The sequence below is a fragment of the Globicephala melas genome, chromosome 12 (genome assembly GCF_963455315.2).
Source record: "Globicephala melas chromosome 12, mGloMel1.2, whole genome shotgun sequence".
Taxonomy (NCBI): Eukaryota; Metazoa; Chordata; class Mammalia; order Artiodactyla; family Delphinidae; genus Globicephala; species Globicephala melas.
Genome location: NC_083325.1, coordinates 65,043,454 through 65,069,736, shown reverse-complemented (window position 1 = coordinate 65,069,736; position 26,283 = coordinate 65,043,454). Strand labels below are relative to the sequence as shown.

Here is a 26,283-nt window from a genome sequence, read left to right as displayed (position 1 = left end):
CAGGCTCCGGACGCGCAGGCTCAACAGCCATGGCTCACGGGCCCAGCCGCTCCGCAGCACGTGGGATCCTCCCGGACCGAGGCACGAACCCGTGTCCCCTGCATCGGCAGGCGGACTCCCAACCACTGCGCCACCAGGGAAGCCCCCTCCCCTACTTAATTCTGTATTACCGCTTCACCACAGTCAAATGCAGAGACAAGTAGTACGAAGTGCGGTTATATAAGGCATAATATTAAATAACCCTTCCAATCTGGTCACAGCTGACTAGAACAGGAATGGGGGTCTAAACCCAAGAAGAGCCCATTTATAGGCTGGCCAACAGCTGAGAAAGTAGCCTCAGGGGTCAAAGAATTCTACACAAAGCAGACATGGAGACCAGGTAACTAAACAGTCAGTTCCTTGGCTTCTACTTCTTATAGTTTGTTTGTTTGTTTATTTATTTAGCATTGAAGTATAGATGATTTAAAATATTGTGTTAGTTTCAGGTATGCAGCAAAGTGATTCAGTTATACTTGTTTTCAGATTATTTTCCATTATAGGTTACTATAAGATATTGAATATTGTTCCCTGTATTTTACAGTAAATCCTTGTCGCTTGTCTACTTTATGTATAGTAGTTTGTATCTGTTAATCCCATACTCCTAATTTATCCCTTCCCCCACTTCTCCTTTGGTAATAAGTTTGTTTTTTACGTCTGTGAGTCTGCCTGCTTTGTATATAGATTCATTTGTATTACTTTTTAGGTTCCACATATAAATGACATCATATAAATTTGTCTATGTCTGACTTCACTTAGAATAACATTCTCTAGGTCCATCCATGTTGCTGCAAACTGCAATACTTCATTCTTTTTTATGGCTAAGTAATATATTCCATCTTACACACACACACACACACACGGGCATTTGAGTTGTTTACATGTCTTAGCTACTGTAACTAGTGCTGCTATAAACACTGGGGTGCATGTATCTTTTCGAATTATAGTTAACACCATAAAACTCGTAAGCAAAACATTCTTGGACATAAATCGCAGCAATATTTTATTAGATCAGTCTCTCAAGGCAAAAGAAATAAAAGCAAAACTAAACAAATGGGACCTAATCAAACTTAAAAGCTTTTGCACTGCAAAGGAAACCATCAACAAAACATCAAGACAACCTATGAAATGAGAAAAAGTATTTGCAAACGAAGGGCCCAACAAGGGCTTAATTTCCAAAATATACAAAGAGCTCATACAACTCAATATCAAAAAAACAAACAACCCAATCAAGAAATGGGCAGAAGACCTAAACAGACATTTCTCCAAAGCAGACATACAGATGGCCAACAGGCACATGAAAAGATGCTCATACCGCTAATTATTTAGAGAAATGCAAATCAAAACCACAATAAGGTATCACCTCAAACCAGGTCAGAATAGCTATCAGATAGTCAGAATGGCTATCATCAAAAAGTCTACAAATAGGGCTTCCCTGGTGGCGCAGTGGTTGAGAGTCCGCCTGCCGATGCAGGGGACACGGGTTCATGCCCCGGTCCGCGAGGATCCCACATGCCGCGGAGCGGCTGGGCCCGTGAGCCGTGGCCGCTGAGCCTGTGCATCCGGAGCCTGTGCTGCGCAACGGGAGAGGCCACAGAAGTCTACAAATAATAAATGCTAGAGAGGGTGTGGGGAAAAGGGAACCCTCCTACACTGTTGGTGGGAGTGTAAATTGGTGCAGCCACTACGGAAAACAGTATGGAAGTTACTTAAAATTAAAAATTGATCTACCATACAATACAGCAATCCCACTCCTGCACACATACCTGGAAAAGACAAAAACTCTATTTTGAAAAGATACATGCACCCCAATGTTCTCACGGTTTAAATTAATCAGAGGGAGCTCCCTGGTGGCCTCGTGGAATTCCAGGCTTTCACTGCCATGGCCCAGGTTCAATCCCTGGTCAGGGAACTGAGATCCCGCAAGCCGTGTGCCACAGCCAAAACATATAAATAAATAAAACAAATAAGTCAAATAGCATTAATTCAGAAGAAACAGACCCTGACTTACCTAACAGCAAAGCACTAGAGCAAAAGTATTCATCAGAATCACCTGTAAAGCTTTTTTAAAAAGTAATAATAATAATAAACAAAGCCAGAATCCTCATTCCTAGAAGAGTCTAACTGACTCAACAGATCTGGTATAGGGCAGCACGGACAATTCTTATATACAACCTCTGGTTGAGAACCTCTGTAGCAGGGACTGAGCCAAGGACACTTGTTGCTAAGAGGGCAACAAAATAACCGAGAGCTCCCTGGTTTCCTAAATGACTGCTCATTCCCTCAGCCACTCTCAGTCTTACTTATACCTTGCCATGCAACAGCTGAGATTTCTGTGTCCTTTACTTTCCCATAATAAATCTCCATCATTTAAGGTAATTGAAGACTATATCTCTGGCTTATAACCTAAACAACACAGTATCCCACTTTTCCTGTGAAGACCAAATAATCCAGATGTTAAGAATAATCATCAGATAGATAGATGTTCTTCCTTACCACATTTGGTCTAATTTTCCAAATCACTGTGATATCTATGAATCTTGTACTCAAACTTCAAATATTTTTACCAACTGATAACACAAAGGAGAACCAAAGACAAAAGCATTTCATTGACAAAACCGGTATCTAAGTCTACATACGAAATTCATGCACTTTATCCCCAGAAAAGTTCCCTAGAATTCAAGACTTATTTCACTCAATTCTAATAAATGTATGCTAATACCAAACACCCTATAGATGAGAAGGAACAACTTAGAGGGAAAAAGAGACTGACTGCTACAAATTGGCCTGACAACATCTACAAGAAATGAGACATACACACAAACACATTTTTCTAAATAAACAGATTTTATGCATTTGCCAAACCCAGAGACCTGAAATCATAAAGAATGAACTTAAATGTATGCAAATTAAACAAACAAAGAAATGTACCAGCATGCCAGGATATTCCAAGATGGAACAGAAATGGTGACAAATAAATCTAACTGTATTTATTTATAATTTATGACACCACCTCACCCAAGGGGGTAAGGGGAAAAGCAGCTGTAAAATGTAGTAACTTTCCAAAACCACTTAACTTTGGAAAATGATGTTCTCATTAGAAATTGTAAGGCTAAAGACAAAAGGAACTGTACATACACACTTTAGTTGGTAAATGTGTTTCACATAGAGATATGGGTTAACAATTCTAAGCCTGCTTTATATATATATAAACTGGGGTTGAGCAAATGAGTACACGGATGGTGGATGGTGGTTAGGAGCCAGGTTTCTCACTATTGAAGAGGGAAGTTACAGATAAGCAAGGGGAAAAGAGTAAAAATGATGAATTAGAGTTGGAGAAATGAGTGTGAACTCATGCTTCGCTTAATAAAGAGATGGATAGATATAAAAATAGAGATATAGGTATATGAGTGAGTAAAAATAAATGTATTTCCTAGTTTATCCAAAAACAAAACCTAGAAGCAATAACACCCAGTAGCAGTAAATACATCCCAGTGCCCAGGTCTTAGCTCCTAAATACAATTACCATAAAAAAAGAAAGCAAGAATCCTTGCAGAAATGTCACATTCTATGACTAGGGCAGTGAAAATACAACATAAGCGAGGAGTATCTTGTAGAAAGAAAGGAAGTGCTCAAAAAGCAAAAGCATGGGGCATGTAAAGGGAATGCAGGAGCCAACTTGAATGTGCTCCCAATGACCAAAGGTGGAAATATGTGAGCAACAAAAAACTAGTGTGGGGCAGGATTACCCTCCAAAGTATGAAGTAAATATACATGTGTCCATACTAATACAAATGACTGAATAAATAAATGGGAAAATGGAACAAATCTTCCTTAGAGAAGAGCCCAAAGTATTATATGTAGATACATACCCCTCCAAAAGTGTGGGCTAGACTTCAGTGACTCACATCCAAAGAACAAAACATGAAAAGGGGAAGATAGTAAATTTACAGTGGAGATAATGATGAAAAATCTGCAAGAGAAATTAAGGAAACACTCCCATTTACTACTGCAACAAAAAGAATAAAATACCTAGGAATAAACCTACCTAAGGGGACAAAAGACCTGTATGCAGAAAACTATAAGACACTGATGAAAGAAATTAAAGATAATACAAACAGATGGAGAGATATACCATGATCTTGGATTGGAAGAATCAACATTGTGAAAACGACTATACTACTCAAAGCAATCCACAGATTCAATGCAATCCCTATCAAACTATCAATGGCATTTTTCACAGAACTAGGACAAAAAATTTCACAATTTGTATGGAAACACAAAAGACCCCAAAGAATCAAAGCAATCTAGAGAAAGAAAAATGGAGTGGAGGAATCAGGCTACTGGACTTCAGACTATACTACAAAGTTACAGTAATCAAGACAGCATGGTACTGGCACAAAAAAAATATATAGATCAATGGAACAGGATAGAAAACCCAGAGATAAGCCCACGCACACATGATCACCTTATTTTTGACATAGGAGGCAAGAATATACAATGGAGAAAAGACAGCCTCTTCAATAAGTGGTGCTGGGAACACTGGACAGCTACATGTAAAAGAATGAAATTGGAACACTCCCTAACACCATACACAAAAAAAAATTCAAAATGGATGAAAGACCTCAATGTAAGGCCAGACACTATAAAACCCTTAGAGGAAAACAGGCAGAACACTCTATGACATAAATCACAGCAAGATCCTTTTTGACCACCTCCTAGAGAAATGGAGATAAAAACAAAAATAAACAAATGGGACCTAATGAAACTTCAAAGCTTTTGCACAGCAAAGGAAACCATAAACAAGACAAAAAGACAACCCTCAGAATGGGAGAAAATATTTGCAAATGAAACAACAGACAAAGGATTCATCTCCAAAATTTACAAGCAGCTCATGCAGTTCAATATCAAAAAAACAAACAACCAAATCCAAAAATGGGCAGAAGACCTAAACAGACACTTCTCCAAAGAAAATATACAGATTGCCAACAAACACATGAAAGGATGCTCAACATCACTAATCATTAGAGAAATGCAAATCAAAACTACAATGAGAAGGCTTCCCTGGTGGCGCAGTGGTTGAGAGTCCGCCTGCCGATGCAGGGGACACGGGTTCGTGCCCCGGTCCGTGAAGATCCCACATGCCGCGGAGCGGCTGGGCCCGTGAGCCATGGCCGCTGAGCCTGCACGTCCGGAGCCTGTGCTCCGCAATGGGAGAGGACACAACAGTGAGAGGCCCACGTACCGCAAAAAAAAAAAAAAAAAAAAAAAAAAGGATATTTGGGTAAAAACTGGTGAAATTGAAGTCTAGAGTTCAGTTAATAGTATCGACCAATTTCTGTTCTTAGTTTTAACAAATGTATCATGGTAATCTTTTTTCTTTTTTTTTAATTTTTTTTTTTCTGGTTGTACCGGGTCTTTGTTGTGGCAGGCAGGCTCCTTAGTTGCGGCACATGTGCTCCTTAGTTGCTGCATGTGTGCTTCTTAGTTGTGGCTCACTGGCTCCTTAGTTGTGGCATGTGTGCTCCTTAGTTGCGGCCGGCAGGCTCCTTAGTTGTGGCATGTGAACTCTTAGTTGCGGCATGCATGTGAGATCTAGTTCCCCGACCAGGGATTGAACCCATTTCCACATGCATTGGAAGGTGGACTCTCAACCACTGAGCCACCAGGGAAGTCCTAACATGGTAATTTAAGATGTTACTATTAGGGGAAGCTGGGCGAGAGATATACAGAAACTCTGTATTACCTTTACAATTTTGCAGAAAATCTAAACTTATTCCAAAGTTAAAAGGTTATTAATAATAATAACAAACCAACACAAATAGCACAGAAACTGGGGACAGCAGTAAACACATTGAGAGTAGAGACAAATATCACCAGGCTCCTGACTAAATCCTGAGTGTCACTGGTTGTTTAAGAAAACAGGAGATGGGACTTCCCTGTTGGTGCAGTGGTTAAGAATCCGCCTGCCAATGCAGGGGACATGGGTTCGAGCCCTGGTCCAGGAAGCTGTCATATGCCACGGAGCAACTAAGCCCGTGTGCCACAACTACTGAGCTTGCACTCTGGAGCCCATGAGCCACAACTACTGAGCCCGCATGCCACAACTACTGAAGCCCACGCACCTAGAGCCCGTGCTCCGCCACAAAGAAGCCGCCACAATGAGAAGCCCACGCACCGCAACGAAGAGTAGCCCCCACTCACTGCAACTAGAGAAAGCCTGCATGCAGCAACAAAGACCCAAAGCAGCCAAAAATTAATTAATTAATTTAAAAAAAAAAAAAAAAAACAGAAGAGGAGTGACATCAGTAAGATGGCCGAATAAGAAGTCCCTTGCCTGTATCCCCACTCAGCAACGATTTGGCATGCATGCATCAACAGAAGTTCCTTTGTAGGAGCTGTGGGATCCTCCACAATATGCCAAGGGACCGAGGAGGAGTCTACCCATCCATGGGTCAAGTAATAGGCATACAGACCTCAGTCCTGGCTGTGGACCCATCAGTGACCCATCAAGTGGCTCCAGCCTCTCTCCAGTGTGGCACAGGAGCCCCTGGAGAACACTGTCTTAGACAATCATCCACAATGAGAGAGATTTTGTAGCAGTCTAGGAGTTCAGTGGAGAAGTTCCAGCATACCACTGGAGCAAAAAAATATGAGTTTGGACATACTAGAGACAGTAAGAGAAACAGTTTGACTTCATCCATGTCACTTATACCCTAAGGCAACTTAGCTCAGTGCCAAAAGAAACCTTCTCAGCCTGTGATTTCTCCCATGAGGGAAAATGAAAGGATGTAAGTGAGCACCCAGCTTCCCTAGCTGTGCAGGATTCTACCAGAGAGGCCCATGTCCCCGTGTACCATTATTCACAACAGGCAAGACATGGAAACAACCTAAGTGTCCACTGATGGATGAACAAATAAAGAAAATGTAGTATGTATATATACAATGCAATATTATTCAGCCATGAGAAAGAAAAAATCCTGCCATTTCCAACAATGTGAATGGGCCTTGAGATCACTGTGCTAAGTGAATAAGTCAGACAATGAAACAGACACTGTATGATCTCACTTACATGTGGAATCTAAAAGAATCAAACTCATAGAAACAGAAAGTATAATAGTGGTTGACAGGGGCTAGCGGGTGGGGGAAATTTGGAAGAGGTCAGTGAAAGGATAAAAACTTCCAGTTATAAGATAAATAAGTTCCAGAGATCTAATGCACAGCTATAGTTAACAATACTATATCGTATACTTGAACACTGCTGAAAGAGTAGATCTTAAATGTTCTCACCAAAAAAACGACATGGTAATTATGTGAGATGATGGAAGTGTTACCCTTCTGTGGTAATCGTTTCGCAATATATAAGGGCATCAAATCATCACACTGTACACCTTAACCTTACACGATGTTATATGTCAATTATACCTCAAGGGACTTCCCTGGTGGTCCAGTGGGTAAGACTCTGCGCTCCCAATGCAGGGGGCCTGGGTTCGATCCCTGGTCGGGGAACTAGATCTCACATGCATGCCACGACTAAGAGTTCGCATGCTGCAACTAAGCCCTCATGTCACAACTAAAAGATCCCACATGCCACAACAAAGATCCCAAGTGCCACAACTAAGACTCGGTGCAGCATAAGTAAAAAAATTTTTTTAAATATTATATCTCAATAAAGCTGGGGGGAAAAAGATATGCCATGTACTTTTCTATTTCCACCTCCCTAAAATAAAAGCTATAATGCTGAAAGCAGTAATTTACCTAATATACTTAATCCAAAATGACTTCTTGGTTATAAATAGCAATGGCTTTATTTTATTTACATACTTATTTTACATCAGAAATTACTGTTGCTCCCTCTTATATTAGTTTTAAAATCTGTTTAAATCACACTTATTTATAAAGAGAAATGTCTATTCCACAGGCAATTTTATAAACCAGAAACCATAATCTGTGACAACTAGTAGAACAAAGTTATTCATGTTAAGTCCTTAATTATTAATAAATATAACCATTACCTTTATTCATTAAGTTAAAGTTATTTGTTGAGTGATCAAATAATTTTCTTCCATACATTCTTTTCATTCATTCATTCATCTGTTTATTCAATAAATCTTATAAAATGTCTATTACATACCAAGACTGTTTCTGGTACTGTGGAGACAACAATAAACAAGACAGGCAGATTTATGTTCTCATGAAGCATATATTCTAGAGGAGGGAGGCAGACAGTAAATAAGTAAACAAATAAAGTAACTTCAAATTGTGATAAATGCTATGAAAGAAATAAACAGACTATTTCATTGACATTTTATGTGCAGTAAAGGGAGTAAAAACAAAGACAGGAAAAGCACCTCAAAAGCATGTGACACCTGAATTGAGACCTGAAGAATAAGAAGAAAGAGGCAAGAAAAGAACTGGGGGAAGAGACTTCTGGGAAGAAAGAACAGCAAGTACAATGGTCCTAAGGTAAGGAGCTTAACATATTAAAGGAACCAGGAGGAAAAAGGAATGACCAGTTTCATGAATCCTAAAATATAGTGAAAAGGGAGAGACTGACAAAAGATGAGGTAGGATAGGCAGGCATAAGCCAAATCATGTTAGGTTATCTAAAATCAGAAGCATAACACACAAGAGGAAACCACTGAAGCAGCAATCATTAAGCAGTACAGCCACATTATCTGACTTAAATATTTTTAAGTTCTAAAATATACTTGTAGGGCTTCTCTGGTGGCGCGGCGGTTAAGAATTCGCCTGCCAATGCAGGGGACACGGGTTCGAGCCCTGGTCCAGGAAGATCCCACATGCCACAGAGCAACTAAGCCCGTGCACCACAACTACTGAGCCTGTGCTCTAGAGGCTGCAAGCCACAACTACTGAGCCTGTGTGCTGCAACTACTGAAGCCCGAGCGCCTAGAGCCCATGCTCCACAACAAGAGAAGCCACCACAATGAGAAGCCCGCGCACTGCAATGAGAAGCCCGCGCACCGCAACGAAGAGCAGCCCCTGCTCGCGACAACTAGAGAAAGCCCGTGCACAGCAACGAAGACCCAACGCAGCCAAAAATGAATAAATAAAATTTTTTTAAAAATAAATTAATTAAAAAATATACTTGTAAAGTAAGCACAATACAAAATATAATGAAATACATAATTTAAGGCTAACTTTGTCATCATATATTTGGCAAGTTGGTGTCAGACAAATACCATAATAACCTAGTCAGATTGGTCATTCAATCACTCATAAAGCATTTAGTGAGCTCCTGCTCTGTGTCAGACACTTCTCTCAGTGCTAGAAATACAAAGATGATAGTGGTGATGTCACCTTCCACGCTGAACAGTAAAAACAAAACTGATAATGTGATGTCATCTTCTACTTTGAGCAACCCAGTTTTCTTCCTAAAGACTCAAAACAGTGTGGTAAAAATGAAGACACCTAGGTCCCACTTATCAGCAAATCTAATTCAAAAGTTTATGATAGTCCCTCACCATGCTTTTGAGAAACAGAGGTGAGGGAGGAAGCTTATCAAAACCACTTATGACTTATAAATTACATGTCCCCATTTTCCTCGAGCCACTGTAATTAGTAGAAGGAGTACGTAATATGGCATAGGGTGTACTGGGCTGTGTGTGTGTGTGTGTGAGTGTGAAGACAGACATTAAGATTGATAACCACTACAATAAAGAGTTCTTGGTGGGGGGGGGGGGCGGGGCAGGGGGTTGTTAATTATAATTGCCAAGGAAGAAGTAAGAATTTCTACAAACCAGAGCTTCTCAAAGTAACATGTACAGATTCCTGGAATCCCCAAGACCCTTTCAGAAGGTCCAACAGATCAAAATCATTTTCAAAATACTAAAAACATGATTGGCTTCTTCCACTGTATTGGCACTCATTGCATTTCACTCATTAGCATTTATTGATGGCTCAAAAGTAACAGTAGGTAAAAACGCTGGTATCTTAGCAGTAGCAGCACACTGTACTAGTAGTCATTACATTCTTTGCCACTACACTCACCACACTCTATTTAAAAAAGAAAAAAAAAACCCAGTTTCATTCAAGAATGTCTTTGATGTAGCTGTAGCTATAAATTTAACACATTTTATAAAATCTCAACCCTTGGGTACACACCTTTTAATATTCTGTGTGTTGAAATGGGAAGTATAATGGTTGTCTCAGGCACTTACACGACTGCACAGCAAGCTGAACTAGCCACTTTTCTATAGAACATCATTTTTCTTGAAAGAATGACTGATAGACAAATGATGGTTACTTAATCTTGGGTATTTAGCAAATATTTCCTTGAAAATCAACAGTGAGCCTAGGGACTTCCCTAGAGGTCCAGTGATAAAGAATCCGCCTTCCAATGCAGGGCATGCAGGTTCTATCCCTGGTCGGGGAACTAAGATCCCACATGCCACGGGGCAACTAAGCCTGCGCACCACAACTACTGAGGCCACATGCCACAAAAACCACAAAGCCCAGGCACCCTGTAGTGCACACACCACAACTAGAGAAACCCATGCGCAGCAACAAAGAACCCGTACAGCGCAACAAAAAGATCCCGCGTGCCTCAACGAAGATCTTGTGTGCTGCAAGTAAGACCCGATGCAGCCAAAAAATAAAGAAAATAAACAAATATTTAAAAAAAAAAGAAAATCAACTGTGAGCCTATAACATCAAGGAAAACAACTGTCAACATCTATTGCTAACTACAAAATTCAAGCTTTGAGAAAAATAGAATTTTGCAAACTCATTTCTACCAGTGCGGACTTAAAAGCTTCCTACATCAGAAAGACTTTTCTGATGAGAATGTGAAATTAACAAATGTGATTCTTTGACAACGAATAATGAAATGTGTAAACATTCGGAAGATCTGCATAACCCAAGGAACAAATATTTTCCAGATGATCAATGCATGGGGTTAAGAAATCCTGCATGGATAAAAGACACATTCAAAGTGGAGGACAGACCAACTGATCTTAATGAAAACAGAGTATGAAAACTTCATTTCATTGCTATGATTTCAAATTCCACATTGCAATTAAATCTTTCCGAAACTGGCTTTAGGAGTACACCATCTTGATTTCATTGATAGCTTCACAGGTATATTAAAAATGTGTAACTTACTGTATGTCAACTATATGTCAGTAAAAGTTTAAAAAGTAAGAAACTACCACTTGAGTTTTCGTATGGCATCAAAGAAGAATATTCACAATTATCTGAAAGGTCTATTAAAATACTCTGCCCTTTTCTAATTACATATCCGTATGAGACCAGAATTTCCTCATATGCTTCAAGTAAAATAACATATCACAAGACAGTGAATACAGCTACAGATATGAGAATTCAGCTGTTTTCTATTAAGCTAGACATTAAATATATTTGCAAAAATGTTAATAAATGCCAATCTCCTTACACCTGAAACTAGCATAATATTGTAAATCAACTATAATTCAATTAAAAAAAAAAAAGCTGGACTTTCCTGGCGGTCCAGTGGTTAAGACTCCACGCTTCCATTGCAGGGGGCACGGGTTCGATCCCTGGTCAGGGAACTAGGATCCCACATGTCGCACAATGCAGCCTAAATAAATAAATAATTTTTGTAAAAGCGAATCTCTTATATATTCCCTGTTTTGGAAAATAAAGTTATTTTCATTAAAAATGCTACTGGGGGGGAGGGATAAATTGGGAGATTGGGATTGACATATACACATTACTATATATAAAATAGATAACTAATAAGGACCTACTGTATAGCACAGGGAACTCTTCTCAATACTCTGTAATGACCTATCTGGGGAAAGAATCTAAAAAAAAGAGCTGATATATGTATATGTATAACTGATTCACTTTGCTTACAGCAGAAGCTAACACAACACTGTAAATCAACTATACGCCAATAAAAAATTTTTTAAATGCTGCTTATGTTATTAATATGGAATGGGTTTATTACTGTTATTTTAAATGAATTAAAAGTAAATACTTCTAACGTTTCTCAGTTTTAGTTTCTAATTTGACAGGTATTAATAGACATAATCCACATAAAAGTTCTTTGAGGTTATCAGTAATTTTGAAAAGTATAAAAGAATTCTGAGACTGAAAAATTTGAAAACAACTGCTGGAGATCTGATGATACTTTATTTAGCTATTCACCTCTGGATAACCTTACTGAATGCATCATAACTATCTTCCTTTGAAGAACCAGAATAAACACTGAGAAAAAAAGGAGGTATGATAGGTAGAATAATAACTCTCTGTTGTAATATGAAAAGATCTTCAATTGTTAAATTTGTTAAGTACAAAAAGGCAAAGGATACGACAAAATACGAGATATTGGCATTTATTACACTTCAGCTTCCATTTGCTGAAAAGAGGGAGAAAATGATGACGTGTCCATACGTGCTTGTATATGCATAAAGAAACACCAGGCACTTAAGAAACCAGTAAAGGCAATACCTATAAGGGAAGGGGAATATGGAATACACAGAAGGGTACAGGAATGAGACTTCTCAATGAATATCTTTAATTTTTAAAACATACAAATGTATTCAAAATTTTTTAATTTATAATTTAATTTAAACAACATAATCCTAAACCAATATTAAGCCATTAATTCAAATGTATTTTCAATTTTTATGTTGCTCTGATCTCAGAAAAACAAAAAATTTTACTCTTTTTTTCAGCTCCGAGGCAAAACAGTATCACTAGCAACTAAATACTCATGCCAGAAGAATAAGTATCTCATTTTTAAAACACAAGAGGGAAATGTTTTTTTAAACCTATAAATAAATCCATCATCTGAAAAAAAATAGTAATGAATAAAGTAATTATAAAGAAAATATTAGGAGTTTCCTGGTGGTATAGTGGTTAGGATTTGGCACTTTCACTGCCGTGGTCTGGTTTCAACCCCTGGTCGGGGAACTGAGATCCCGCAAGCCACACAATGCGGCAAAAAAAAAAGAAAAGATTCAGGTAAAACCATGAAATCAGCAGTTATTTTAATTCTTTTATACTTAAAAGATGTCATTGACAGAATTAAAAGCAAAATTAGATACTGCACAAGAAAAAAATCAGTGAACCTGAATATAAAGCAAAAGAAATTATCCAAAAGGAAGCAGAGAGGAAAAAAAGGAAAAAAATAATTCTCAGTGAACTGTGGGACAATATTAAGATATCTAACATACTTTTTTTTTATTTGGAGTCTAGAAAACAAAGGAAGTGAAAAAGAAAAATATCTGAGATGATAATGATGACTGCTTTTCCAAATTTGCTGCAAACTACAACCCACACATCTGAGAAACTTGACAAATTCCAAACAGGATTAAATTCAAAGAAAATTATTCAAAGGCACATGATAATAGACTAGCAGGAAAATGTTAATAATTTTTTAAAATCTTAAAGCAACTAGAGGAAAAAAGACACTCTATATTCAGAGGAACAAATATTTAAAAATCACATAATTCTCAGAATCTGTGCAAGCCAAAATACAACAGAACATTTATAAAATGCTAAAAGAAGTAATGTCAACATACCCACTGAATTCAATACCTACCAAACTACCTTTCAAAAATGGAGTAAAAAAGCTACAGAAATCAAGAGTATGGTAGTGGGAATTCCCTGGTGGTCCAGTGGTTAGGAACCTGTGCTTTCAAAAATAGGCAAAGGACCTGAAAACACACTTCTCCAAAGATGATATACAAATGGCCAATAAACACATGAAAAGGTGTTCAACATAATTAGTCATTAGAGAAATACAAATCAAAACCGTAACGATACAAATTCACACTCATTAGGATGATTATCCAAAAAAAGGAAAATAACAAGTGTTGTCAAGGCTGCAAAAAAAATGGAACCCCCAAGCATTGCTGGTAGGAATGTAAAATGGTGCAACTACTGTGGCAATCAGTTTGGTGGTTTCTCAAAAAGTGAAACACAGAATTACTATATGACCCAGCAATTATACTCTTAGATAGATATCCAAAAGTACGGAAAGCAAGACTCAAGCGGATACTTGTACACCAACATTCATAGCACTATTATTCACAAAAGTCAAAAGGTAGCAACAACCCAAACGTCTATCAACAGATAAACGAATAAACAAACTATGGTATATCATACAATGGATATTATTCAGCTTTAAAAAGGAATTCTGATACATGCTACAACATAAATGAACTCTGAAAACATGCTAAGTGAAATAAGCCAGACATAAAAGGACAAATATTGTATGAATCCACCTAAATGTCGTACCTAAGATAGGTGAAATCATAAAGAAAGGAGAAGAGTGGTTGCCAAAGCTGGAGGAAGGAGTCAGTAGGGAGTTAAGTGTTTAATGGGTGCAAAGCTTCAGTTGGAACAGATGAAAACACTCTAGAGATGGATGCTGGAGGCGGTTGTATTGGATTGGCCAAAAAGTTCATTCTGTAACATCTTACGGAAAAAACCCAAATGAACTTTTTGGCCACCCCAATAAATAATACAAATGTACTCATGCCAGAGAAGTGTACATTCAGAAATTGGTAAAACAGTAAATTTTGTTATATATATTCTACCACAATTTTTTTAAGTGTCTTTGTATAGCTGGGGCCTTGCCAAATAGTTTATGCTACAATGTGATTTATGGTGAACTCCTCTTTTTGTTCTCCTGCTACCCTGGGCCACCCTGTGACCTCTGCAGGAGAGAGGAGGGCTGGAGACTGAGTAGCTAAGGTCAGTCACAAGCTTGCTCCATGCCTACATGACCAGCTCCCAATAAAAACCTGGGGTACCAAGGCCTAGCTGAGCTTCCCTGGTTGGCAATACTGCACACTTGTTGTCACGCGTCACTAAGGGAACAACTGGACTCTCACACTTGGTCTCTCCTGCACTCCACTGTACTGTATGCACCTTTTCCTCATTTTAACCTGTATTCTTTCTCTGTAATAAAACCCGTCTGTAAGTATAACAGCTCTGATCCTTCTAACAAATCATCAAACCTGAAGGTGGTCTTGGTGACGCTGACACATATGGAAAAGAATATACCATATAAATATTAACCATGAGAAAGTTGGATTGGCTTCATTAATACAAAACAAGGAACACTTCAGAGCAAAAAATATTACCAGATATAAAGAAGAACATACACTGTGATAGTCAATTCATCAACAAAATATAATCCCTAACAGGTATATCAAATAACAGAAATTCAAAAAACTTGAAACAACAAATCAACAAAACTAAAAGAAAAAACAGACAAATCCAGAATTACAGACGGAAATTTCAAAACTGCTCTCAGGAACTGACAGGAAAAAAAGGAAAATCAATAGGAATGTAGAGATTTAAATATCCCAATTTAACCTAATTAACATTTAGAGAGCAATCTACCCCACAATGACAGAAAACATACATTATTTTCAAACAGACACAGAACACTCACCAAGACAGACCATGTAATAAGCCATAAAACAAGTCTCTTGTTAGTTGTCTGGGCCCAATGGAGAAAAACAGATGCAACATTTCCTAAACTTATTTGACCATAAACCCTTTCTGCAAAGGCATCTCCAGGGACTGTTTCTCAGAACACTTTGGGAAAACCTATCCCATTCATTCTCAACATCTCTCCCTAATTGTTCTCCTGGTTGTGACTAAGGAAATAAGAGAGTCAATAAATATACCTTTACCTTGACTACCAATCCAGGATTAATCAATGTTATGAAGTGCACACAAAAGTCCTAAGGCAGGAATAAGCTTGACATATTTGGGGAACAGCAAGGGGGCCAGAATGGCTGGAACAACATAAGGTAAAGGACAAGTGGTAGAAGATGAAATCAGAAAGTTAGGCAGAGGTCAAAGCATATAAAACCTTCTAAGCCTTGGCAAGGATTTTTAAGTGTGATTTTAAGTATGATAGGATTTTGAGAAAAGAATATTATCTTATTTACATTTTTAAAAGAGCTCTGAGGCTGCTGTGTAAAGAACAGAATGGAAACTAGGCAACCAGTTAGGAAGCTCTGGCAGCAGCATAAGAGATGGCTAAGACCAGAGTGGCTTAGACCAGATTAAATGTGTTTGTCAAAGAAAAAAAGCCCAGAAAAATCTACATAAATTGTGTTGAGATGCCTTAAAGCATTTTCCCTACTTGGCTCCCAGGACATCTCGTTCTTTTCCTCATGAGAAGCTTAATCTATCTTCCTTACATGATATCCCTCACCTCTTCAACCTCTTCAAGTTGGAAATGTTCCAAGGCTCACTCACAAGCCCCTTTTTTCTGGCTACTCTGATTCCTATGGTGATTTCATCCAGACACTTGGCTTTAAATGTTATCTACATAATGATAATTCCCAATTTTAAAGCTCCACCCTAGGCCTCTCCCCTAAACTCCAGACTCATGTATCCACTTAACTATACAGTAAACATCTCAAACTTAACAAACCAAAATTGAGCTCCTAACCTTCCCCCTCCAAACCTGTTTCTCTTAAGTCTTCCCTTTCTCAGATAATAGCAACTCCATTATTGCAATCTCAGGGATAAACCTTAAGAAATATCCATGACTCCTCTCTTTCTCTCACACTCCACTCCAAGTATATCAGCAAATCCTTTGGACTCTACCTTCAAAATATACCCAGTAATGAACCACTTCTTACCCACTTCCACAGCTATTACTCAATCCAAGCCATCATCTGTAACTTGGATTGCTACTTTCCTCTTAACTGTTGGTTCAGCCCTTGCCACTGCCTTCACCACTCCCCAACTGTAGTCTACTCTGAACATGGCAGTCAAGTGGTTCTAGTAAGTCTAAACTATAATAGATCATGTCACCAACTGCTCAAAACTTTCCAATGGCTATCTCACTCAAGTAAAGGTCCTTACAATGGTCTTCCAGACCTAATGTCATCTGACCACAACACTTTTGTGCCTCTGCTCCAGCTATTTATTTTCCTCTTAACCTCATGTCGAACTACTCTGCCCCATGTCACTTCATTCCAGTTGCAATAACCTTCTTGCATTCCTCAAATACTCCAGGCCTGCTCTAGCCACAGGACCTTTAAACTTGCTGTACCCTCGACCTAAAACTATCTAGCCCCTAACCCCTAAAATTACCTAGAATGCAAGGCTTGTTCTTTCACCTACTTCAAGTCTTCACCCAAATGTCAGTTCAGTGACATCTACCCTGTCCTTGCCATTTAAAATTTCTCCCATTCTTGGGGACTTCCCTGGTGGTCCAGTGGCTAAGACTCTGCGCTCCCAATGCAGGGGGCCCAGATTCGATCCCTGGTCAGGGAACTAGATCCCACATGCCGCAACTAAGAGTTCGCATGCTGCAAATGAAGATCCCGTATGCTGCAACTGAAGATCCTGCATGCTGCAACGAAGGTCCCACATGCCGCAACGCAGGTCCCACATGCCACAACTAAGACCCAGCGCAGCCAAATAAATAATTAAACAAATAAATATTTTTTAATAAAAATAAATAAAATTTCTCCCATTCTTTAACATTCCTTATGCACCAGCTCCACTTTATTTGCTTTATAATTCTCCATAGCATTTTCCTCTAACATACTATGTGTTCTACTTACTTGCCGTATTTATAGTCTGTCTCCCCCAACTAGAATATAAACTCTAGAGATTTTTGTCTGTTTTCATCTCCTGCTATGCACCTAGTCCCTAGAGCAGTACCTTTCACACAGAACTGAGTTTGTCCAATACTGAATGATGGAAAGTTAAATAAAGCCTCTGCAGAAGTGTCAAGTTTTGATAGGCCCAATTCAAATCCTAGGACTAGAGTAATTAAAATATACCAATTCCTTTGTCTATTTATACCATAAGAATAATATTCAATATTCTTAAGTGCTTTTAGTTATGCTTTTATTATTTTATTTTATAATATATTTAACCTGACACTTATAGAGGTGCTTACTGATTCCAAATAGTTCAACTTCTTACTTACTCTGGCATCACTATAAATAGAACACTAGGCTTCAGCTACAAGTCCTAGGTTCAAATTCTAGCTCTACCATTTACTAGTAGTATGACTCAGGCAATCTAGCCTCCTTCAAGTCTTAGTTTCTCATCAATAAAATAGAAAGGTGGGGATGGATTAAAGACCTGCCTGCCTTACCTATCCTGTACCTAATCATAAGATTATTGTGAAAGTCAAAAATGTATGAGAAAATGCTTTATAAACCATAAATGATACATAAGTGTTAGTTAAATGTCTATATTGTAGTTTGGGAAAAACCTGAATGGAACAGAAAAGTTCAGTGTTTGAGGCAGCATATCTCATCATACCTCCCTGCCCCTAACATTTAACTCTAGTTTTGGAGTCAGACTGGCTCTTCCACTTACTTACTATACCTTAAGCAAGTTACTCAACCTCTCTGAGTCATTGTTTCCACATCCATAAATGGAGAATATACCAACCTTGTAGCAACCTTTTGAAAATTAGAGGGTATACAGACATAAATGTAATGTAACTACAGAATACACTTAACAAATGACATTTTTACTTGTTGTCTTGACCTTCTTTAAAATGGACAAAAACCCAAAAGTAGATAATATAAACTACACTATGGAGGTAGGCAAGATGATTTTTGACTTGGAAATTGCATGTGAAAGGATAAGAAGGAAAGTGAGAAAGAGGTAATCAAGCAATAATCTCAAGTTTACCTATTAAATTTGTTCTTTCCTTCTTGCCTTTCTCCAAGGTTAAATAATAGGATGAGACGCAAACATCATCATACAGAAAACCATATTTAGTAACCTAAAAAAGTTCATTTCAAAACTAAATATTATATAGTATTTTCTCTTCAAAGGAGAATATTTGTATCAATTTTTTAATTTCTCACACACCAAGATATATTTTGACACTCTAGAACTCAAGGTACATGCCAAAAAAAAAAAGTTGTGGTTTTCCAATTATAGAACCCTGATATAATTTTATTAAATATATTTAGAAATATGACAGAAAGAATTAAAACAACTTAAAAAATAAAACTGCTACTAAGATATATACCATACAAACAGTTCAAGAATGCTTTATGAAATCATTAGACTCTGATATATTTCCTCACTTCTATGACACTAGTAATTATAAGGTATAACAACCACTTTCCGGGGGGGTGGGAGTGGGGGGGAACCTCCCACATTAAATATACACTTAAGATATAAAACATACCAATTTCAGAAAACATTAAAATGTGATATATCCCTCTGAGATGGTGAAAACGTTCTATTTCTTGAGCTAGGGGATAGTTACACAGAGTATATTTGTGGATATTCATCAAAGTGTACACCCATTTTGTACACCCATTTATACTTTTTCTATATGTACATTTATTTCAAAATAAATTTATGTAATGTACCACAACCATACAGATACAGCTATCAACCAGATGAATTATTGATCTTAATATGAAAGGTGAAAAAATAAAGCTTTTAAAAGAAAACATAGGAAAGTTAGCTTCATGACACTGAGGTAGGTAGAGATTTCATAAACGGAAACAGAAGAATACTAACCAGCTGATAAACTGGACTTCTTTAAAATTAAGAACTTTGACTCACCAAGATACCAAGATCCTGAAAAAGCTACAGAGTAGAAGGTATCTGCAATACATATACCTAAAAAGACTATATCCAGAATATATAAAGAACTACAAATCAATATGAAAAAAGTAAATACTCTAGTATAAAAAGGGCTAAAGACTTGACAGACACTTCACAAAAGCAGAGGTCCAAATGACTAATAAACATGGGGCCCCTAATATGAAAAGGTGCTCAACTTCATTAGTCATCGGAAAATAAAATCAAAACTACAATGCAATACCACTACACACCCTTCAAGAAAAACTAAAAATAAAAAGACTGACAATACCAAGTGTTGACAAACACGTGGAACAACTGGAATTCTCTCATATACTTCTGGTGGGAGTATAAGTTTGTAAAACCACTTGGCAAAACTTCAGCAAAATCTACTAAAAATGAACATACCATAGTCATAACCATGACCTAATAATTCCACTTAAGGTACATACCCAACAAAAATGCATATATACATTCATCAGGAAAAAGAGTACAAAAATGTTCAAAGCAGCAAAACTGTAAATAACAAAAATGTCCATTAATAGTAGAATGGAAAAACTGTGGTTTATTCACAGAATAGAACACAACAACAAGAATAAACAAACCACAGTATAACATGGATTAATCTCATAAATGTAATGTTGAGCAAAAGAAGCTCAAACAAGTTATTCCATATGATTTCACTTATACAGAGTTCAAAAACAGACAAAACTTTTCTATGGTGTTAGAATACAAGGAATACAGTGTGAGTTGGGAATTCCACTACTGATGTTTATTGAGCTGGGTGCTAGTTACAATGACACGCCTATTTTGTGAAACTTCATCTAGCTGTACACTTTTCTATATGCATGTCGTACTTCTTTAAAAATCTTACATTAAATAAGGTCCCCAACTAGTGAATCATGATTTCTAATCTTTTCCTACCACCAAGATTCTTCACCTATACTACGCTCAGAGACTTAACTAGCAATGGTCTTATATCACCCGCCATGTTCTTAGGGATTTAAATGTCAGTATCTCTGTCCATATGTACTATATGCTAAGCCCTTTAATGTTCACTCGTTCAGATACTTATTAAATTTATGTACAAAACCTGTGCTTGCTGAGAACTTGGGGTACAAAAAAATTAGTAAGACATAGTCCCTGTCTTCTAGGAGTTCATAATCTTATAGAAGACCACATACACAGATAACAAGGTAAATATATAGAGATACACACAGGATATTATGGGAACACAAAGGAACAGCCAGGGGTAGGTAAGGCATCAGGGTAGGCTTCTAGGAGGTGTTAACACCTGAGTCCTTAAAAGATGAGAAGGAGTTATCCTGGCAAAGTGCATTCCAACACAGGAAACAGCTTGAATAAAAACACAGTGATAAGAAACAGCACAGTGTATTTAAAGAAACAATGAACAGCTGCTAGACAGTTGCTGAAGCGTAGTAAAAGGGAGAACTGGGATGGGGTTGGGGGAAGTGGCCAAAGAGATAGGAAGATGCCAAGTCATGAAGAGACTTAGACCTTATCCAACAGGAAAGATGGGTCAGTGAGATTTATGCAAAGAAATTATGTGGTCAGATAGATTATTCAGGGAGCAATGCAGAGGATGGACTTAAAGGGAATAAAGTTGGCAGAAAGAAGGACAGTTAGGAGGCAGTTATAACTGTCCAGACAGAAGATCATAAGGGCTGAAATAATGAAATGAAAGATATAGCAAATCCGGAAAAAGTACAGACACATTATGCCGCTGATCTAGAGACCACATTTTGAGAACCACAAATATATACTATGGGTTGACAATTTTTTTCTGTAAAGGCCCAAATAAATAGTAAATATTTTAGACTTTACAGGCCACATACAGACTCTGTTTCACTTCTTGGTTCTTGTTTGTTTTTTAAACCCTTCAACAATTAAAAACCGGGCTTCCCTGGTGGCGTGGTGGTTAAGAATCCGCCTGCCAATGCAGGGGACACGGGTTCAAGCCCTGGTCTGGGAAGATCTCATGTGCCATGGAGCAACTAAGTCCATGTGCCAAAACTACTGAAGCCCACACGCCTAGAGGCTGTGCTCCGCAACAAGAGAAGGCACTGCAATGAGAGGCCCACTCGCCGCAACTAGGGAAAGACCACTCGCAGCAGCGAAGACCCAACGCAGCCAAAAATAAAATAAATTAAATAAATAAATTTTTTAAAAAATTAAAAACCATTCTGTTAGTGGACTTTACCACAAAAAAAAAAAAGGCCACAGGCTGGATTTGGACTGCAGACATAGTGAGTTTGCTGATCCCTGCTGTATACCCATAAAGAAGCAAGGATTAACCTTCCTATGAGATTAATTTTCCTAAAATGCTACTTGCTTATCAGTCCCCTACTCAGAAACTTCTGCACTGGTCCTGATTACCTACTGCATAAGTTAAATCCCTATGACGCATAGCATTCACAAGCATCTACACTCTAGCTCCAACCAGGCTCGTGAACTACACCCCGTGAGAACCTTCCATTCTTATTAAATTGGCCTACTTACGCTTACCTGCCTCTGTATCTTTGTGGTGTTCCCCAATGTACTTTCTCCCTTTTCAAATCTACTCAAATACCCTTCCTTCAAAGCATAATTCAAATCCTTTGAAGTGATTCCACCCTCGTCCAAACTCCTAAAAGCACTGCCTCAATTTATCTGATATTTATTTTTTGTCTTGAGTTACTACACTTCAGAGAGAAACTTTTAAACTTGAGTAATAATTAGGGTGAATTTATCCTCCAATATCTTCTTGGAGGGCAGGGAATACTTGATACTTTTATCAAAGGATCTAGCATATAACAAGGGGTAAATAAAAACGAAGGTGTGTATGTAGATATATAACACATATATGTATACACACTTTTTTTTTTCTGAACTAGCTATATAACTGAAGCAAATGTTATCTCACCATTTTATCAGTAATTGAGCACTTTAATTCTATGGACACAATCCGCATGCTGCAGAATTACAGAATGACAATCCAAAAGCACATCTGTCTCTCTCCCACTACATGTTTTTAGGCCTAGTTTAAGGGAACAATAATAATACAAGTAAAATTTTTCCAATGGTCAATGTTATCAATCTAGATACAGTGGGGTCTAGAAGTCACTAGATCAAGTCAAAATTTACTTACGTATATTTTTATTCATTTTTAAAATATGAAATCAGCTTTTATAACTAAATTGCCTTTTTTTTTCTTTTAAATTTGGCAGCGATGCATGGCTTGCGAGATCTCATTTCCCTGGGCAGGGATTTGAACCCACGCCCTCAGCAGTGAAAGCACAGAGTCCTAACCACTGGACCGCCAGAGAATTCCCCTAAATTGCTTTAAATTCACCCTAATTATTACTCAAGTTTAAAAGTCTCTCCCTCTCTCTCTCTCTCTCACACACACACACACACACATACCACACATGGTCTGAATTTTTTTTTTTAACAATAAGGTTCTCCATGACAATTCACATTCCAAAATTGCATTACTGATTTCATTCAGAATTTAGGGAAATAAGAATATATTTTAAAATTTTAAGAAAGTTGTCCATTTTAGTTCACTACTGATAAATAGTTTTAATCACAGAATGTTTTCAGCTGGATTAAAGGATTCTTATATTTGAGATTACTGAAGATGTCTTTTCAAGTCTGAAGTGTGAACTATGCCTAATTTTACTATGCAAAGAATGTTCAAGAATCTATAAAAATTCCTGCAGAATCATCTGGCCACATTTTCAGTGCAAAAGTTTAAAACACTTTTGAAAGGTATAGAAAACAAAATAAATTAACCAAAAAGTGGCCATGAAAATGAAAACTGTGACTTTTTATCTCTTCAAAACACATTGAAGAAAAAGTTTAGTGACTCACAACCCTGAAAAGACTATTATTCATGGACAACTTTAATAGTAATAATGCATTGATTGGAAGACAAAACCAGGAGCCAGGGACTCCCATTCCTGTTTTGCCACTGGTTTGTACAGAATCTTGGGCATATCCCCATAAGCTGAACAAGAAAGGCTTAACTGACATGCTAAGGTTGTGAGAACTGATGAAATGTTTATGAAGCACTTTGGAACCATGAGGGAAGCCACTATAACCATTAAAAGTCATCTGCTTAATGCAAAACTATAGCTACCTGTTAGGCTTGCAAATCCTTTATGTCTTCTTAACACAGCAAATCTTCAGTGAGTCAGTAAAGAGCATGTATTTAATGAGCGAGCTTAGCAACCTCAGAGAAATGAATTTTCTTCCAAATCTTTGTTTTCTCACAAACCATGTCTCTATCCAACCCAACTATTTGCAAAGGGAAACATGATCCGACCCACACTAAAGATTCGGGTCTAGGTATTGATAAGCCAATACCAAATGACTGAAAATTCAGGAATCACAGTGGAATTTTGTCAACTTATCAGAAATGTGACTCCTGAAAATAATCCCAGAAAACAGTCGTTCTAACAAGAGCTTTATTAAAGCGAAAGTCCCTACACTCTCTCACCTAAAGAGCTGTAAAGTATTTTTGGACAGTGTCGATAGAAGACTAAACTCGCTCAAAACCTGACCCAACGCGTTAAGTAGTTCCAGCACCTGCTTGGTGTTAAGCGACTGGAGACTGGGGAGGCTGCTCAGGAAAAAGTGCTGATGCCATCTCCAGCTGCCCCTTTCGTGAATGACAGTAACAATGAAAACACTGACAAAAGAGCTAGGAGGCCACCCCAAGCCTCTGCTTAGCAATACTTCTACCCTACCCCCAACAGACAGAGCAGCAAACCCCAGAAAGGGGCGTCCCCTCACAGACCTAACATGCCCAGACCCTGCCTCTGGTCTGGCAATGTCAAAAAGTACTACCCTTCACTCCTCTCAAGACGGCTGAGCACCTGAAAGGTGAGGGGGAAATGCGGCCTCTCGTTCTGAACTGCCAAGGGGAGCGGGAGAAGACTGCCTGGCAGGAGGCGGGCGAGCAGAGCCCGTGTGCACCCCGGGAGACTAAGAAGTCCCCGGGTCGCGGGCGCCGCTCGGAGCGTCGTGGGGAGGAGAGGCGAAGAGAGGAGATGGGAGGGGAAGGGACGGGAGGGGAGGGGAGGGGACGGGAGGGGAGGGGAGGGGAAAGGAGGAAGGCGCTTCCCTCCCGCGGCTGGAGGGCGGAGGGTCGCTCGGCTCCGCACGGAGGAAGCAGGGCTAGGGCGCAGGGCTAACCGTCCCCCCGGGGGGTGGCTGCGGCCGGCCGCCCGCTTCCCGGGAGCCGGAGGAGGCGACAAGTAGGCTCGGTCGGGGAGCACATTCTTTCCTCGAGCCTGGTCCTGAGGGAGGGCGCAGGCTGCCGAGGCGGCAACTCTCCCTCTCGCCCAACTCCCGGCAGAGCGTGAGGGAGGCCGACCCCGGGCTGACCGGCGGGATGCCGCCCGGGTGGGAAGGCGGCGAGGCCAGCCTCCGGCCCGCTCCCTCCCCACGCGGTCCGCGGCCGGCGGCCGTCAGCGCCCTCGTCTCTCCCGCCGCCGCGCGGGGCCGGGCCGCCGACCTCGGCCGGCCGGGCGCGGGGCCAGGCAGCGGCAGCGGAAGGGCCGGCCGGCCTGGGGCCCTACCTGAGGCTGTGTACCAGCTCCCGGCGTGACTGGCTTCCCGGCAGACCACTCGGTTGGACATCTTGGTGCCTGTGCCGCCTATGGTGCACGAGGATGAATGAGGAGGCGGCGGCGGCGGCGGCAGGAGCGGCTCCGCGAGGGGACGAGACACCGCGGGCCCAGCCCAGGAGGAGGCGGCAGCGGGGAGGGGATCAGCCCGGCCCAGGAGGAGGAGGAAGAGGAGGAGGCGGCGGCCCGGGAGGAGGAGGAGATGGCAGCCGGGGCGGTGGCGGCGGCGGCGGCGGCAACAATCACCTCAAACTCGGGCGGCCGCCGGAAGACGGGGCCCGCGGCGGCCTCACCGAAGCCCGGAAAGCCTGGCCCCGGCCCCCAAAGTCGCCGCTGCTCCCCAGCCGGGGCTGGTTCCGCCGAGCCACCCCCACGGCCCCCTCCCCTACCGGTCGGCCTCCCGGAGCCACCGCCGGTGACCCCACCCCCGTGACTCCGCGCCCGCCCCCTCCCCCCACCCCCCGCGGGACTCCCCGCACCCACCCCCACCCCCGGCGGGGCCCTCCTGCCCGCCCGGCTGTCGGCCCGCCGGCCCCGCCCCGCCCCGCTCCTCCTCCGGCCGCGCAGCGAGGTTAACGGCGGACACCGGACAGGCCACACGGCATCTGGGGTCGGGCGGCCCCGCGGGGAGCCAGCGGCGGCTGCTGCTCCGCGCACACAAAAGCCCAGGGCCGGGGCCTGAACCGGGGAAGGCAGACCCGGAGAAGAGCCAACGCTTCCTTACTCGCCACTCTAACGGGTCCTGCCCACTGAGCATGCCCAGCAGCCTCTGCCAGGCCCGCCGAGGAATCTCGACGTGCGCGGTCCGCTCTCCGGGGTTTAGCGGCAGCAGAGGCTGGGAGGGGGAGGGCGCGGGGAGTAGGACGCAGCCGCAGGGCAAGCCCCCTCCCCCAACCAACTTCCTTAAACGCAGAGCACCCAGGGCAAGACGGTGCGGCTTTCCACGTGGAAAGTCCCCTGCCTTCCCCGCCACACACAGGAATCCTTAGTGGATGCTCGCCCCCAAGGTTTCACTACTAGGCACGCAAGTCTGTGGCCACGATGGGAAGTTCATTTGTAG

The 26,283-nt window shown here is 40.4% G+C and overlaps 1 protein-coding gene across 2 annotated transcripts in view; it reads right to left on the bottom strand.

Annotated features, from left to right (window-relative positions):
* The window catches only part of MEMO1 (mediator of cell motility 1), a 142,543-nt gene extending 116,521 nt beyond the window's left edge, over positions 1-26,022 (bottom strand). The window contains exons 1-2 of one of the 2 annotated variants that reach the window (XM_030858001.3): positions 25,948-26,022; positions 25,176-25,253 (exon numbers count right to left, since the gene is read on the bottom strand). In XM_030858001.3, coding sequence (XP_030713861.1) covers positions 25,176-25,236 — 61 coding nt within the window. In that variant the 5' untranslated portion in view covers positions 25,237-25,253; positions 25,948-26,022. Of the gene's footprint in view, positions 1-25,175; positions 25,254-25,706 lie in introns of both variants that reach the window. The other variant, XM_060309774.1, reaches the window with a different exon arrangement.
* Positions 26,023-26,283: the final 261 nt, after the last annotated feature.